This window comes from Gracilinanus agilis, chromosome 5, assembly GCF_016433145.1.
Source record: "Gracilinanus agilis isolate LMUSP501 chromosome 5, AgileGrace, whole genome shotgun sequence".
NCBI classification, from domain to species: Eukaryota; Metazoa; Chordata; class Mammalia; order Didelphimorphia; family Didelphidae; genus Gracilinanus; species Gracilinanus agilis.
This window is the reverse complement of record NC_058134.1, coordinates 137,649,459-137,667,011: the sequence shown is the minus strand read 5'-3', so window position 1 is coordinate 137,667,011 and position 17,553 is coordinate 137,649,459. Positions and strand designations below refer to the sequence as shown.

The 17,553-nt window shown below is 37.2% G+C and overlaps 1 protein-coding gene across 2 annotated transcripts in view; it reads left to right on the top strand.

The window, feature by feature from the left end:
- Positions 1–17,553, top strand: part of ST7 (suppression of tumorigenicity 7) — a 330,306-nt gene that overhangs the window by 239,326 nt on the left and 73,427 nt on the right. For both annotated transcript variants that reach the window (XM_044679523.1, XM_044679522.1), the window contains exon 9: positions 3,834–3,948. In XM_044679523.1, coding sequence (XP_044535458.1) covers positions 3,834–3,948 — 115 coding nt within the window. The remainder of the gene's footprint in view (positions 1–3,833; positions 3,949–17,553) is intronic.

Genomic DNA, 17,553 nt, shown 5'->3' with positions numbered 1-17,553 from the left:
AGAGAAGAGTGATATCAGCAGTGATCAAAGTGAACCAGAGTGAAAAAGTATTTTATTGGTTACAGAACATCAGTAATTTGTTGCATAATCTTTCTGTTTCCTTTCAAACATGTGGTCCTCTTAGGAGAACTAGGGTGGTCACTCTCATGAAAATTATAATCCTCTTGGTAGAATGATTTGTAGCACATTGTTCTCTGGAGCTCCAACACTTTATTTACTTTGTTGGGTTACACTATATGTTTCTTTTCTTTAAGATAAATTACAAACATCTCTGTAAGATGAAGGGATTGGTTGAGTGCACAGCACAGATGATACACAGCATTCAGTGAATTCTTGCTGATGAATTAGATTTTTTTTTTGCAATTCTTTGATTCTCTAAGGAAAGATGCACTTAGACATGTTACCTTCACAACTCCATTGCCTTCTTGTTGGAACATGTATTATTTTCATTAGCAAAATAATAATTTAGAAAATTAAACTAGAGGTGATATGATCTCTCTGTAGGAAACTGAGGAAGGATAATCCCAATCTCTGAGTTATTTTCAGTCAAGTCTTAAAGAATGACGTGAGAAGTAACAGGGACTGTAGCATCATAAGATTTACAACAGGAATTATCTTGTTTAGCCCTTTCATTTTAAGGATGTACAAGCTGTGTTCTAAGGAAGGCTAGCAAGTAGCATTGTGAAATTTATCAGTAGTGTGACTTAGTACTACTGACTTCTTCCAGAGCCTAAGAATGTTTCTGAAAGTGGGCTTTGTGTGTTTCAGAATCTTTTAAACATTAAAAAATAGTAGCAGATCATTCTTATTTTTATTCCACTAGGACCCAGAACAAGGAAAAACTAATTTCTACATTATTGTCCAAATGCAAGGGACATCACAGTCCTCTTGTCTAATTCCTCTTTCTATGACAAGTTTACATAAGCCCAGAAATTTACTCAGAGTATCCAAGAGAGGGATACAAACAATTGTCATGCCATGCAAAAGATGACAAATACTGTGAGAGAGCTGCAAAATTCTGTGGCACTTCTGGCTGATGATGGAGAACACATCCCACTGAGATAAAGCAGGGATGAAATAACGGAGGAAGCGACATTTGACATAGGCCTTGAAAGAGACCAGAACTTGAGCAAGAAGCAGTACTGAGAAAGAACAAGGAGAAAGGACCCTCCGGTCAGAGCTGCACCGGCACTCCAGTAAGTCATTTGGGAGAAGAGCGAGTGGCCATTTTGGCTGGAATACATGCTCTCTCTAGGCAATAGGTTATAGATGTAAGCTGGAGGGGTGGGCTGAAGAGTTATAAAGGCCTTTATTAGCATCCAGGCCAGGCCAGCCCTGACCACACAGCCATCTCACCTCTCCAGAAAGGCTCCTGGGGAAGAAAGAACCCACCAGCTTCTGAGGAAGTCCATTTTAGACAGCTTGACTAGCGAGGAACTTTTCCTTTTACATCAACCCAAAATCTGCTTCTCTGCAACTTCTACTCATTTCTGGTTCCTGCCTTCTGAGTCAAGTAGAACAAATCTGGTTATATAATGGGGAAAAGGAAGTGAGGTGAGCCCAACGTGACTGGTTTCTGATGAATCTACAGAGGCTGTTGGTGATCAAGCTTCCATTTCTCAGTGTAGACGTAAAATTTCTCTAGAATTTAGTAGGAGATCCTGTAAAGGTCCTTGGCCTCTTGTTTTTTGGACTTAACCCCATTTCTCTCTCTTCAAAATTGGGATATTTGCTTTCTCTAGTCACATGGAACCTATCACATTCTACAAGGCCCTTCAGAGATGGGCGCAGCTCATTGGAATGCCTGCCAGTTCCTTAAGGGTCCCAGGACACGGATTCCTGTCTAATCAGAGCAGCCATGCAAAGACATTGGAGGTGGAATGAGGAAGATGCTCTGTCTTTTGGTGGGGAGAGGAGTATGCAGTGGGATGCCACTGAAGATTTCTGTGCAGGGGAACGATAAGAATAATAGGTTATACAAATTAATTTGACATAAAAAAATGACACAGATGGGGGATTTAAAAGGAGCAAAACCCAAGAGAAGAAAAGGGAGAAGAGAAACAAGGATTGATAGTGGTGAGGTATTTTCAGCCTTTAAAACAAAATTTCCATATTTTTCATTTCTTGTTTGTTGCTATAGTTGTTACTCTTTGCCCAACATTATAGCCTTTCTTGGATCCCCAAGGAGAATGAGAAAACTTTCCTTAGAAGTCCCTCCTAGAGGGCATGAAAAAATAGAGACACTAATACACTACTGGTAGAGTTGTGAACTGATTCAAACATTCTGGAGAATAATTTGGAACTATTCCCAAAAGGCTATAAAATTGTATACCCTTTGGTCCAGCAATACCACTACTAGGTCCTTATCCCAGAGATAAAAGAAAAGGGAAAAGGACCAATGGGTACTAAAATAAATAGCACTTCTTTCTGTGATGGTAAAGAATTAAACATTGAGGGGATCTCCACCAATTGGGGAATGCCTAAACAAGTTACCTATGTGATTGTGATAGAATACTATTATGCTATAAGAAATGAGGAGCTAGATGCTCTCAGAAAAACCTAGAGAAGACTTATATGAACTGATGAAGAGTAAAGTGAGCAGAACCAAAAGAACATTATACATAGTAACAACAATATTGTAACAATGATCAACTATGGAAGACTTGACCGCTTTGATCAATACCTTGATCCAAGACTATTCCAAAGGTTGCATGATGAAAAATGCTATCCATCTCCAGAGAGAACTGATGAACTCTGATTATAGATCATAGTATACTTTTAAAAAATTTCTTTCTTTTATTTTTCTTTTGGCAATATGGCTAACATGGAAATGTGTTTTGCATAACTTTACATGTATCATATCACTTGTTTTATCAATGAGTTAGGTGAGGGGCTAGTGGGAAGAAGAGATTTTAGAACCCAAATTTCCTTAAAATGAATAATAAATAAAATCTATAACAATAATAGTTATTAATATTTGATTGTTACTATATATATTATTGCTATATATCATTACTATATATCTATAGATATGCTACTATCTACTATATAAATATTTAATTATTATTTTCAAAAAAGAAAGCCCTCATCTAGAGCACAAGAGGATGTTCTACTTCTAGTGCAAAACCATTACATCTTTGTTAGGAAGATAGACTCATGGTATGGTAAAATAAATTAAGTGATATACCAAGAATACCCAAGTCCTGGTTCTAACATTTTTAGCAGTATGATAATGGACAAGTCACTTAATTCCTTAAAGCCTCAGTTTACTCATCTGTAAAATGTAGATGTTAATACTACTACTATTGTCTACAAAATTATAAAGAAAGACTTGCAAACTTTGAGGAGCTATATAATTATAAATTTTTATTTTATCATTATCATTATTAATACTGTAAGACTAAAAATGAATGAATACTTAAAGTATTTAAATTCATAGGATTTAATAACAACAAAGTGAGAGAGAAAAGGGGTTCCTTCAGCCAAGTGAGCAGAGTAAAGAGCCAGAGACCCAGCAGCCTACCATCTTCGAGCCCCCCCAAAAAAGTCCCTCAACATGGGTTTCAGCAAATTTATAAACAAACCCACACCAGGGTGCAACACCGGGATGCCAGACAAGGAACCCCTGGGAAGAGTAAAGAATGCTGAGAAATGAAGCCCCCAGGATACAAATGGTTAAAACACACAATACTATGGAAACTTTATTTTCTAAATATTCTCCAACTCTTATATGTCTTTGTAAATTCAAATATGAAATTTTACTAGGAAAGAGAAAAAAATAAAATGGTTGCCTGAAATTCAATATTAATTAGTCTTTTCCCCGTCTCTCTTAGCTAATGAAGGAATTTCCTCTACTGAGCATGTTCAACATACATGAAAACCTTTTAGAAGCTTTACTGGAACTGCAAGCATATGCTGATGTTCAGGCAGTCTTAGCAAAATATGATGGTAAGTCCCTGAGGATTTTTTATGTGTTTGGTATGTATTTCACTTCTTAAATTGACAAAAATCACTCCAAGCCTGAGCCAAAATGTATAGGCATTCATACTTCTATAAAGTGACTTGAGCAGTTTTCATGATGCTTTATTTCTTGACAAACCAGAATAATGAAATGGAAAGTTATAGTACAGTAAAAACTGTCTTGCCAGCATTTTTTCCCAGTGAGTCTCACATTCCTTTTTATTTCTTGTGATTTGATTAGATTGGACCAAGATTATCAATCTAGAGAACTTAGTTACTAACTTTTGTATGGCATTTTTAGAAACCTATTATATCAAAAATTGGAAGTAGGTATAGACTTAAATTACTAAAGCACATTATTGGTGCTTGCCAACAGATTAATTATAAAATAGTTACTGCATTATAAAATAGTTACTCGCTTTTCAATGTTTACTCTGTTTTTTCTTTAACTGCTAGGTTTCCATGGAAAACATAGATTGTTATATTATTATGAGGGTCAACACAGGGGATTTGATTGACCTTGGATTCAGAAAAACCTGGGTTTGGGTCTTGCTTCTGACCCATACCAGCTCTGTGACCATGAGCAAACAACCTAACTTCTTCACACCCCAGGCAGTTCTCCAAAATTGTAAATGACATTTGCCAATTGGCACTGATTGAGCTTCCATTTTAGGAGTTAATTCTAGTGAAATCATAGAGCTGGACCAACCCTTTCTGTGCCTCCCACCTTATGCCCCTTGCCTAAACAGCAATCTTTTATTCTTATAAAGCTAAATATATCTAATTTGCAAGATTTGCTAGTATTATTTTTAGTTATTCTACAGAAATTATTGTTCTATCATTCTCAAGATTCCTCTGCATCAAATAGGGTTTGTTAAATCCTGATTTTAAGCCTGGAAAATTAAGGTACATCAGGGCTATTATTTTTTTAAGTAAATCCCAAAGTGATTTGGAGAGCAAAGATAGAAATGTGTGACCCCACATTGTGTACTCATTCTGCCTCATCCCTAAGTATCCCATGTAGTAACATATAGACTATTTAGCACATAATTGAGCACATAAATCAGAAAGAAAAATAAATATTAATTATTTACTTTAAAGCAAAAATATCTAAATACTTGTTATTTTCCTAGAATTAAATAATAGAGATAATTTCTACTTTGGCATCTTTTTATGATGCTATCCTCTGGATCTCTTTCTTCATAGGATTGTCACAAAAGTAAAACACAAACTTATACTCTGAAGACCTTTCAGACGTCAAATAATTAACCATCCTTCTGCTTACCCCCTTTGAATAGAGACCATTTGGACCTTCTTTTGGCTGAATTCCCTTCTTGTGGCCAATGTTAAAGCATGGTTACAACAGAGCGTATTTATACCACATGCAGCACAGTATTTACATTGCATATAGAGATTTAAGAAATAACAGTTTAACCAGTATACTGGCTAGCCTTTGGGATTCACAAGTCTCAAAAGCCTCTTTTTCATAAGAGCCTCAGCTCATTATAAAACTTATCAGCTTTATGTGTTGTAAGATTGATTGTAATATAAAGAAATGAACTCATTCATAGCTTTCTATCTCTTGTTTCTCTCTGTCCCATTCCACAGCCTTCATTCAGCTATAACCAAAGCTGATTTATTGGATTCTGATAACATATGTTCAAATTATTCCTTAAAACAGCTGGTCCCACCCTCTGCTAAAAACTTGGCTCACATTTTGAAAAAAACTTCTGTTGTCGTAAGCGGACAACTCGCCATACCAAGTGCCTTGTATTCAGTTTTGTTTATATTGTGTACCTGGCAACAGAGATGATGTCCATGCTCATTATTCATGGAAAAAGAGCCTCATTAGTGGCAGGACACATTCTGTTGCTGAGCTACCTCATTATAGCTTTAGAGTTCAGCATTTGTCAATACAGTGCAGATGACCTAACCACAACTGAATTCTAAAGGGGATTTTTGGCTCTGGCTTGGCACAGGTCTGCATTATTTACAGAAGAATTGATTATGGCTGCTGAAGTTACTGTTCTTGAGGACTTGGCTTTCATAAAGCCTCTTTGTTTTGCTCCCTGACCTTAAAATGGGTACTTTCAAGAACTATTTTTTCAACATGGATGTGAGAGAAAAGTTGAAAAACTACCTAGAACTGCAAGTGTATAATAGAATTCTGATGGCCAATCACCTGAGCTCTGTATGTGGAAACCGAGGCCCTTAGGACTATTGCAGGATAGATATTAAAGAGACGCCCATTTCTTAATGCTTCATGGTTCAAATGTCATCATCCTAAGACATGATCTTGGAGACAGCATTTTGAATCCCAGCCTCAGCACCTCCTCATAGAACCACACCCAAGCAGCAGGATTGTATGTTATCTTTGCAAAATGGAATGTGCCCATTGGGTAGCTGTTTCTTGGATGGCTTATGGGTACAGTGATCCTTCTTTATAACATTTGCCAGGTGGCTGAATTTTTTGAATATTATGTTGGGAAATGACACAATGTGATTCTTGCCTTTTGCCAAAAATGATTTTTTTCCCTTAAAGAAAAGAAAAATTAAAAAGCATGTTTTTAGAATGGAGTAAGGTAAAGCATATTTTCTTTCCATTCCCTTTTTCTTCAATTTTATTTCAGCCTTGCATTTTTTGATCCAGGCCAGTAATAGGGGATAAACTCTTCCTATAGTGAATATTTATTCTGTAGCCCCTGGGACTAAGTTAAATTTGGCATTTCCCAACTCATCCCCTTGGAAAGCTGTCTCTCCATCCAATTTTATTTTTGTTCCTAGTATGTTCCCACTTTTTACAAATCTAGCTACCTCTCTCAAAGGCTGCTTTTTTATTTACTATACCCGCACTCTTCAATTTTCTGGTTTTCAATCACTTACTGCATTCAGCATTCATCTCTTCTTTACTCAAGTTTCTCTAAGTCCTTGTTTAGTAAATTTTTTTTTCATGAAAGACTTTATATGCTGAGCTTGTCAAGATAATAGCTTAAAACTCCACAGCTCTTTTTTCTTGTATATTAGGTGATGCTAAGGAATATATATTCAGTAGAATATTTCTATCCTGAATCTAAATTATACCAAATATAGTGTCAACTGTGCTATACTTGTCAGATAACAAGTAAGGAATGGAAAAGTATGTCCATATTTGCTTGATTTTCCTTGGAAGCATCATTAAGCAGTAGTTTCCTCTCCAGGCCTTACCTAATGTGTTTATTAACATTTGGAAACTGACCTATGCCATTCATTTCATTTGGATTTTGTCATCTTTGACTCCATTTAGCTTCTGCCATATATATGTAGAATATTTAAGACCACTAAGTCATCATAGCTCTTTTGAAAGAAGCTAATGGAAAAATAATTGACACAGGCTTTAGATTTTTTTTTAAAAGTTTAGAGACCATTTAAAATTAAAATTACAGTCCTAAAGACTGGGATTTTAATTGACCTATTTTCTTCCCATTAAAAAAAAGCAAGCAATGCTAAATCTGTGATTTTATTACTATAGGAATTTCTCAGGGGAGAATTTTTTCTACTAATGCTGAACCTTAAAAACTCAGAGTTTTCTGACTCCAAGGCCTACTTTCTATTCACTACTCATATTTCCTCTCTTCCTATTTTAATCATAATTATTTGAATATTTTTCCTTTTTAAATATTTACTTAAACTTAATCTACAACTCAAGAGAAAATATACTAATTTTTAGACTTGAATTTTTCTAGTGTTCTACATCTTCTATGTTCTATTTTAAGGCTTTCCACTATTGGCAACAGCATGACAATAGGAGTAAATATTTTTGAAAAAGGCAGACCTAATGTTTTCTAAATATTACAAAAGTAATACTAGATCTGATGGCAAATATATATGTATATATATGTATATAAAGTGGAGATGTTATTCTATTTTCTCTGGAGGCCTTTTTTTTAATGTTTGGAGCATTGAAAAAATGCCACAGATTTTCAGAGGCCACTGTTGTTACTGTGGACCAAAAGAAGTGGTACATCTGGATATCACAGCTACCTCAGCACCGTGGTCATTTCCACCAATGGTAATACAGCTTGGCCCAAGTTCTTTTGGATCACTGCTTTAATCCATTAGTCAGATGTCCCAAATTCTCAGAGTAAAAACTATTTACTGCAAGACAGACCTAGGTTGGTTTTTTCCTTTAATAGTCTAGGATGCAAGAAACGTGCAGTAGCTGCAACTAGATTTCTATACCATTGTAAGTGATTTTTATCAAGCCAGTTCATGTCAGCAATTATATATGAACTCTGCTTAATAAATACCATTTTAAAATTCAGCATTTTAAATAGATGGGGGAATCATAAGTATTAGGGAAATAACATCCAGTTAGCATTATGTTCAAACCTAGAAGGCCCATATCTATGTTAGCTATTCTTTTATTACTTCTGAATCACTATCTTGTGAAAAGAAGTAGAGAGGAGCCAGGACACCATTATAGGAAGCTTTACCGTAGTCACAGAGTGTAGGTTTTATGAACAGCATACAATCCCTACTCAGTTGTTATTACTCTTCAGAATTTGTCACTAATACAGAGTAAAAATCCAATTTTGATGGGATGTTTTAAACTGGAGCTTGACTAGTATGTTGACAGTGTTAAGGACCCCAGTAACTTCACATAGACTAGTTTATCGTCCTTTTCATACAAATACTAATAGCTATCATCTTACAGTGAACTTAAGGTTTGCAAAGAGCTTTACTTATATTATCTCATCTGATCCTTACAGCAGTCCTGCAAGGTAGGTGCAGTTATCCCTTGGAAAAAAACCGAAGGTTAGATAGGTTCAGCAACTTGCTAAGGATCTAAGACAAGAATTTAACTCAGATTTTTCTACGCTCAAAAGTCTGGCACTCTGTCCGCTGTACCATGAGCGTCAAGTGTTTTTGCTGATGGAGCCTGGGTAATAGGAAGCTTGAGACATCAGGAAAACATCTGTACTAATGGGAAATCATCTTCCTACTCCTCCTCCTAATTCCAGTAACTTCCAGGGCATCAGAAGCAGAAATCATTGTGATAGATGAGATCTCCCATGGGCCCTGTTTTGCTGATCAGAGCTGGATGAAATTCTCATAAGCCAATCAGTATCCTTAGAGGCATACCTTGGAGGGCTATCTGGAAGGTCTAGCTGGACCAGCCCTAGGAGGGGTCCGCCATCTGGATGATTTACCTTTTCTCCTAACCCAGGAGAGGGGCTCCTTCCCAAAGCCATGAAGGAGTCTGATGCAGCTGAGAAGAGTGAACTTCAGAACTGTCTCAAGATACCAAGTCCCATATAGCTTTTCAGCCTACTACAAACACATGAAGAACTTCTGCCACTCTTATATTTAGTTTCTAGATAAGTTGAATCGCTGGTATCTATAGCAAGGTAAAAGAGTGGAAGAAAGATTCTGAAATGTGTTTCATCTCCAGTAAGAGAGAGCCAACTTAGTGGGGATACATAGCTGAAGAATTGATGATGGTGACACACCACGCAAATGGGGAGGAATAATAAATAGAACATTTTCCATAGAAACATCAGAGAGACTAGAAGTCTGAAAACCCTCTATAGCACCACCGCAAGCAATGCTCTACATTCTGTTTGAACACATTCAGGAACAGGAGTGGAGAATAGCTCTTAAGATAATCATGGTGTCCATCTGTTGGTGCAGAAATTGGTTCTTCGACATGAGGCTACCAGAAATGGCATAATTTGACTAGGTATCAAGTAGATCCTGAAGCCTAAAGGGAAATCTACCGATTGTTCCTGCAGATTATTAAAAGATGAAGACACTAATCTTGTCAAACATGGTGGGATGAACCATCTGTAGAAAATATCTTGACCATGGGCAGTGTGCCATTTTAATGACTTTTATATAGGAAAATAGCATTAGCACCAAGATCCTTTAATATGAGGTATTTTTTTAAAATACCTTGTATCATTTATATAGAGATATAGATACATTTTATATAATAAATATATCACATGCATATATTCAGATTCACCAAATTCATCTGGGTTTTATTTAATATGAACTGTTGGCCCTGTTCTAATCTTTATCTGGAGATTGTTATAATTTACTGGGACAATATGGCCTCTTTGGCCAGTTGCCACCATTAAGTGAGTTGCTGCATTGCTAGTTTTGCCCCAGGTCTAGCTTCTGTGGGGCCTTCTGAGATGTTCTCAGATAATCCAGTTCAGAAAAAGCAAGTGACATCTGGATAGCAGTGGCCTGGGCATTGCCTTTGAGTAAAAGATGAAATTTTCTGGACATTGTTGGAATAAGATTTTTTTGACTGCTAAGGCCCATGTGGAACTTCATCACAAGTGATGAAACTATTAGGACTCCTAGGTGTCTTGGTGTCTTTGTGCCTTTGAAGTTCTTGGAAAACACCCCTCCTTATTTCTTGGCTGAAATCAACCCCCTAAGTCTTCCCCTCCAGTTGACATCACACTGGCCTTGAATTGTGTTTGAACCAAAAAAAGCTCATTTTGGGTAGTGGACATGATTTGGAATCAAAGGAACAATGCTGCTACAGTAGAGAATTACTGTGGTTTTTTTTCTCTCATGATTTCAGATAAACATTATATAGACCAAATTATGAAGAATTTAATAGTGAACTATCCTATAGATATACGTAATAGTTGAGAGGCAGCATGGTATATAGTTCAAAATAACTTGGGTTTTAGAATCAGAGAGGCATTGTCCAAAGCTTAGCTTTTATTATTTCTAGGACCTTGGAAAATGCCCTTCACATCTCTAAGCTTCAATTTGCTATTTTGTAAATTAAGGTGATTGGGCGGAATCAGAGGTGTGAAATTTAGGGGGAGCAAAACTTCTGAACGAGATGAGAAGAAGAAACCCGATGAGCATCTTTTAGAAAAGTGTTTAACAAAATAAATTAAAATACAGTGCATCATAATGCTCATTTGGTTTTCTGAGTCAATATTCAGGCCAGCAGGGTTTTGTTTCTATTTGAATTTGTCACCCCTGGCCTCAATAGCTTCCACCATCCTTTTTGAATCTTGTCTCTGCTGTTCCCTTATATGGATGACTTTGAGCAAGACACTGAACCTCTTTAAAATTCACTTTTCTCATCTGTAAAAACGTGGACATTGAACAAGATGATCTTCAAAGGTCTCTTCTGGCCCTAACTCAGTGGTCTTTAACCTCATTTTATTGAAGGAGAAATTTGCAAAGGTTTGATACCATTTCTATTCATTCAAGTGAGTGTCTCATCCAAATAATATCTCTATTTAGGCATTCCTTGGACTTACCCAAACCACAGTCTTACACTGCATTGTTTATATTCACTTAGAAAAACATTTCACTTAAAATTAATTTTATTTCATTGAGCTATTTATAGCTCAAATTTATAGGTTCTGGAAGATGACAAGATTTATAGTTAGCAAGATTGCTTTTACACTCAACTTCACACATACCCTAACTCCAGATCAGATCTGAGGGAACCCAGAAAATATGTGGAATGCCTTTCTAGTTTTCAGCTAAGGATTCTTTTCCTTTTTCACTCCTGTTCAACTCTGGCATGTACACTATTATCTCAGTGTGGTTTTCTTTTTCACCTGCTCTTTCAAATACTCTCTTCATTTAGTGCCCAAGTTTACTTAATCCTTACCAGTTCTAGTTCATACCTTCCTTTGAAAATCATATAAATAACAGGAAGGCCATCACTTCAGGAAGCATCTTGTAAAATGGAAAAAAAATGTCCAGAAGCTTCCTAATGGTTCTGAAAATAACTATTACCACAGCCCACTGATTCAAAGATATTCTGAACTGGTAGAAACCAGAGCTCAACTAATATAAAAAATGTTCAGAGGAAGTAAGATTTTTTTGAGATAATAAGGGGGTGCTCATATCCTAATATTTCCTTTTTTTAGGATGTATGCCCCACTTGCTTTTGAAATGACTTAAGCATTTTAAAATTTAATGTGCTATATAAAAGTACAATAATGTATTTTCTTTTTAAAATCTTAAACATTTTAAGTGCCTCCTAGGTGCAAGTACTTTGCTGAGTGCTTTATAAATATATCATTTGATCCTCCCAACCCTGGGAGATAGGTGCTATTATTTATCCACATATTATAGTTGAGGAAACTGAGGCAGAGAGTCTAAGTCTAGCTTTTTGGTCACATAGGCAGTTGTGTCTAAGGCCATATTTGAATTATTTCCTGTAATGCCTTTTTAATGCCAGGCCTTCACTTTCTGGATGGTACCATCTACCTGTGCTATTTATATTTAAATGTAGAACAAAAGAGTTAGAAGGAATAAGTACTTTCAGAAAACTGGGAAAGGCAGATTTCTACTTTGGATGGAATAAATTTGGCTTTTCAGTCAAATTGACAAACATTTATCAGGTGCCTGCCATATGCTCGGAACTATCCTAAGTGCTCGGGATACCAAGAAAAGAAAACTGACTTCTTGCCCTCCCAATGGGTGAGATAACATACCAAGGACTATGTATAAACAAGTTAAACAGGATAAATTTGAGATCAGCTCAGAGGAAGACCCTGGAAGGCAGAGTTGATGATTGAAGGTGGTGAGGAGCCACTAGAATCTTTAAGTAGGATGCCAAGATAGCCCTGCATGTTAGAGAGCTCCTCTGGCAGTCAAGCGGAGCCTGGCCAAGGATGAACGGAGACTGGAGGCAGGGAGACTAGGCTCTTGCCACAACAGGGGCGATGTGGTGATCGCCTGTGCCAGGGGTTGATGGTAGCAGGAAAGAGGGACTCTGAGAAATAGCATGCCAAAGGGAACACTGGCAAGCTTCAGCCACAGATTGGAGATGAGGCCTGAGGACGTGTAAGGCGTAGAGAAGGAGACCGAACATTCTGATCTGTGGGCCTGGGAGGATGTGGTGGTCCCATGACTATGATTCCTGTGCTCATTTATTCAAGGCTTTTGAAATATGGAGAATAAATTCATACTTAGTCCTCCCCTGAGCAGCTGAGAGGAGGCAAGCTTATCCAAGGATGTCTATAGCTGAAATGTATGGAAAAGCCTGAGGCTATTCAGAACACCAACAGTAACCTACCTCGGCTCAGGTACATGGGAACAAAGGATGGCATAAATGATGCTCTCTGTGTTAGTAAAGAACAGAGGGAATGATTAAAAAAATCTGATAGCTGGGTGGAGTTCAAATGTGGCCTCAAATTCTTACTAACTGTGTGACCCTGAGCAAGTCACCTAAGCCTATTGGCCTTGGTTTTCTCATTTGTAAATGAGGAGCTGGAACAAGATGACCTTCAAGGTCTCTTCCGGCCCTAATTCAATGGTCTTTATCCTCATTTTATTGAAGGAGAAATTTGGAAGGCGAAGGAAATGGCAAACCACTCCAGTATCTTTGCCAAAAAAAACCCCTGAATGGGATCATGAAGAGTTGGACAGGACTGAAACAACAGAACAATAAATTGTGATATGTGAATGTAATAGAATCATATTAACTGTGTTCTAAGAAATGATGAATATGATGATTTTGAGAAGCATGGGAAGATATATAAACTGAAACAAAAGGAAGCAAACAGAATTCAGAATGCACTGTCCATAAGAAATACAAGAAGAAAAAATGAGCTCCAATAGATTAAGTGATTGTCTGCTTATGTGAAGCTAAGTCATGGAGCTGGGACTCAAACCCCTTTCTTTGACTTGAATCCAATACTTGTAGACAGTGGTTTATTAATACAGATTACAAAACTGTCACAGAAACAAGATGTCTTAATGTTGGGAGAGTAGAATATCCAGATATGTGCTGGAAGCCTCATTCTCTCTGAAGTAGAGCTAAAGATTACTTATTGGCAAATATTTTTCCTGTTTTCAATGCAAGGATGGTTTCTGGAAAATGTGAACTGGCAAATTTGATATTAGCATTAGACAGAATTGTAGTTCAGGTTATTAAATGTTTTGGTTGCTTAATAAATCAAGAGGTAATAACTATGAATCTTTACAATTTCGCGAAGGGCAAGGCATACCAAACTAATCTATTTTTATGGATTATTAGATTGATAGATCAGAAGAATGTCACAGAAATATTTTCCTTCAATTTTGGCAAGTTATTTCTTAGGATATAGAAAAAACGCAGGCCAAATGATAGTTTAATAAGATAAATTTGTAGCCAACTAACACTTGAGAATAGTAACTGATGGAGCATTGTCCACTTAGGAAGTGCTCTCCAGTGTTATGTCATAGGGCTCTATACTGATCAACGTTGTCATCAACAATTTATGTGAAGATATAGAAGGAAGGCTTATTAAGGGGGTAATTGATACAAAGCTGGGGGGGGACTAAAACAATGGATTTTAGTTGGTGGCAAGTTCGATTTGAACTAATAGTATAATGTGATTGGTCAGCACTTGATGCAGAGTTTTGTTCCATGTTGTAGCCCCACTACGCTTTCCATTGGGAAGAGGGTGGATGGGGTCTTCCAGAAGGACCAGCACTCCTAGTGGGAGAGCTTGCCAAGCCTCCTTTTCTCCAGGTCTCACCTGGGGCTCCTGCAGCAGCCACACTTCACTAAAGCTAGCATGGAGGTATCTGATAAGCCTCAAAGCCAGGAGGTGACTTAGGAGGAGGAGACATACCCCAGCATGGGAAGACTCCTCTCTGCAGAGACGGCAGATGAGAACAGTTTGTTCCAACCACCACAAAGGTGGCAGAAGCTGTGGAATACTTTGAGCTTAGTCAGGCATCAGACATGCCAGGGTCACCTATGGCATTCCAGGCCAGCACCAGTCATCCTGACTTTTGTGTTAGCATTGGACTTGGATGACTCTGGCTGGTGATTTTGTGCAATTATGTCTCACTCAAATCTAATTCACTTGCAATTCAAGACAACACCCCATAATGCCATTGGTCCTCTTGGAAAAATAAGGACAAACAACAATATTGAGAAGACCTCTTCTGGAGTGTCAAATTGGTGCATATTTTAAACAGTGATATAGATGAAAAATATGCTGCTAGATAAGAGGGATGAAGATAAGAGTTTTGGAAACACATGATAGAAAAAAAGTGAGGAAACAGGGGAAAGGAAGGTTTGGGATAGACACATTAGCTCCCAGCAAATAATTTAAAGGCTATTGTGCAAAAGAGGTCATGGACTTAGAGTGTGCTACTCCACTTACTAACAGTTACAGGTGGGCAAATTTCATCTCAGAATAGGAGATAACTTTTTACTTATTAGAATTGTTCAGCATTGAAACAAGCTGCCTAAAGCAGAGGTCAGATGAACATCTGTCACAGATATTGTAGAAAGAATTTCTACATTGAGTAGAAGGTTAGATGAGATCATATCTGAGTTCATTTTTCAACTCTTAAGATTCTGTGATTGTTACATATAATATAGAATATTTCATCAACTATTTTCCTTTACAGAAGCCTCAAAGATGTATGCCTATTTGTAATTGCAAGAATATGGCTACAAAAGATGATAGCTATAGAGAAATCAAATTGTAATTTATTTCATGCTAACTTGAACAGAATGAACTTAAAATTTGAAATAGCCAGTGAATTTCAATCTAAATTTAGTTTCCTGATGTACCACCAATGCAGTTAAATAAATGAAAGTAATTTGTGAGTCTTGTTCATATAAACATTGAGCCACGCTTATTGTATTTTGAAATCCTAGAGTACCTCCATAAGGTGTTCTTGGTTGAAATAAGTTTTAGAAGTGGGTAAAATATGAATGACATTTTGGCCCAGGACCTGTATGCAGTGATATTGGTATTACTCCATTGATCCCAAGTATTGTTTTGACCTCTCTGGCTGATGAGGTGGGTGTCTCTCTTTCCACCAACACATGTGTCAGAATACGTGGGACTGGCAAGATTAAACAGGGTAGTAGAAGAAGGAGAGACTGATATAATGCTGACAAGGTTTGAAACCATAACATAGATGATTTTAGTTGTATGAGACTATGAGATCCTTTGAGAAAAAAAAACCTAAAAATGCAGATGAGTCTAAATAAAATCAGAAAGATACAGGGGAAGAATAGTTGTGGAAGTCTAGCTTACAGGGGAGTCAAGGAGAGGATTAATTCTGTGAAAGTGACCACAGCATTACACTTTATTATGAAATAACTTGTATAAGTTTCACATGCTCATATTGAAGACATTTGGGGGAAAAATCTTTGGCTTTTCCAGAAAAACACTTGTTATGAAAGAACAGATAGATGGATGCCAAGTGGAACATTAGGGCTAATGCTGAGTTTTCATACCCCTAAGGAAATCAATTCTACTTTTTTAGTGAAGAAAATGCATTTGGTATCCTCTGTCATTATTGTGATTCACAGACTTAGGAGACGTCCAATAATTTCCTTCTTCTTTCTCCTTGGCACCAGAATTCATAAGGATGCTTTTTCTGGTGTTAGTGACAGTTGAAAACCATAAAAAAAACTTAATAGGAAATTTCAACCCATCAGTCATCCTTTTTAAGTGTTTGCTGTGTGCCAGGGACTGTGCTACATAGGGCTATAAAGACAAAAATGAAATGGGTCCTGCCCTCAAGGAACTTCCATTCTCTCAGAAAGCATGCACACATAAAAAGAATAAATACAAAATAAATAAAGAGTAGTTTAGGGAAGGAGAGCACTAGTAGTTGGGGGAATCAGGAAAGACTTGCAGTTGGAGGTGATGCCAGAGCTGAGTCTTGAAGTAAGGAATTCTGTAAGATGGAGGGGAGGAGAGAGAGCATTCCAGACTTGGGAGACAACCAGTGCAGAGGCTGGCTGAGGGAGAAAGAGAGCACTAGTATCACTACACAGATTATTGTAAAGGTGTGTGTGTGGAGGGGAATATACTTAATGAAGATAGAAAGGGAGCTTGGGATAAAGTCATGAAGGGTCTTAAAAACCAAACAGGCAGTTATCCTTAAGAAAAATAGAGAGCCCCTGGAAATAATTGGATAAGAGAATAATACAGTCAGCCTACACTTTAGGAAAAGGGAAGGGGCTACCAGTCACTGTGGCAAGGTTTGGGGTACAGACTGAGGCAAAAGAAAGTGCTTGCCCTCAAGGAGCTCACAATCTAATGCGGGAGACAACCTGCAAATATACACAAAGCAAGCTGTTACAAGGTGAATTGGAAAAACTGACAGAGGAAGGCACTTGAATTAAAAGAAGTTGGGGAAGACTTCTAGACTAAATAGGGGCTTATTGCAGTTGCCCAGCTAAGAAGAGGAGAGCCTGAAATTAAAATGGTGGCTCTATGAATGTTGAAAAGGGGAAGAGAGTGAGATTTGTGGAGGGAAAAATAGCAAGATATAAGCACTTATTGGAAGTGTGGGAAGAGAGAGAGTGAATAGAGGATGTTTCTGAAGTTGTCAATTTGGGAAATGTTACCTAATTAAAAGTGCTGCTCCTGAAGACTGACCTTCTAGATGAACTTGCTAAGAATGGTTTAAAATTTTTTCTTTACCTCCCTGAGTTAATAACCAGTGAGAATGAAAAGCAAATTACATTTATGAGTACTACATGTTCAGAAGTTTTTGGAATAACTAGATTCACTATGACCATTAGCTATAGTATCTATCTTCTATCCAATTCTATACATTCTCTCCCTCCCTTCCCTTCCCTTCCTTCCCTTC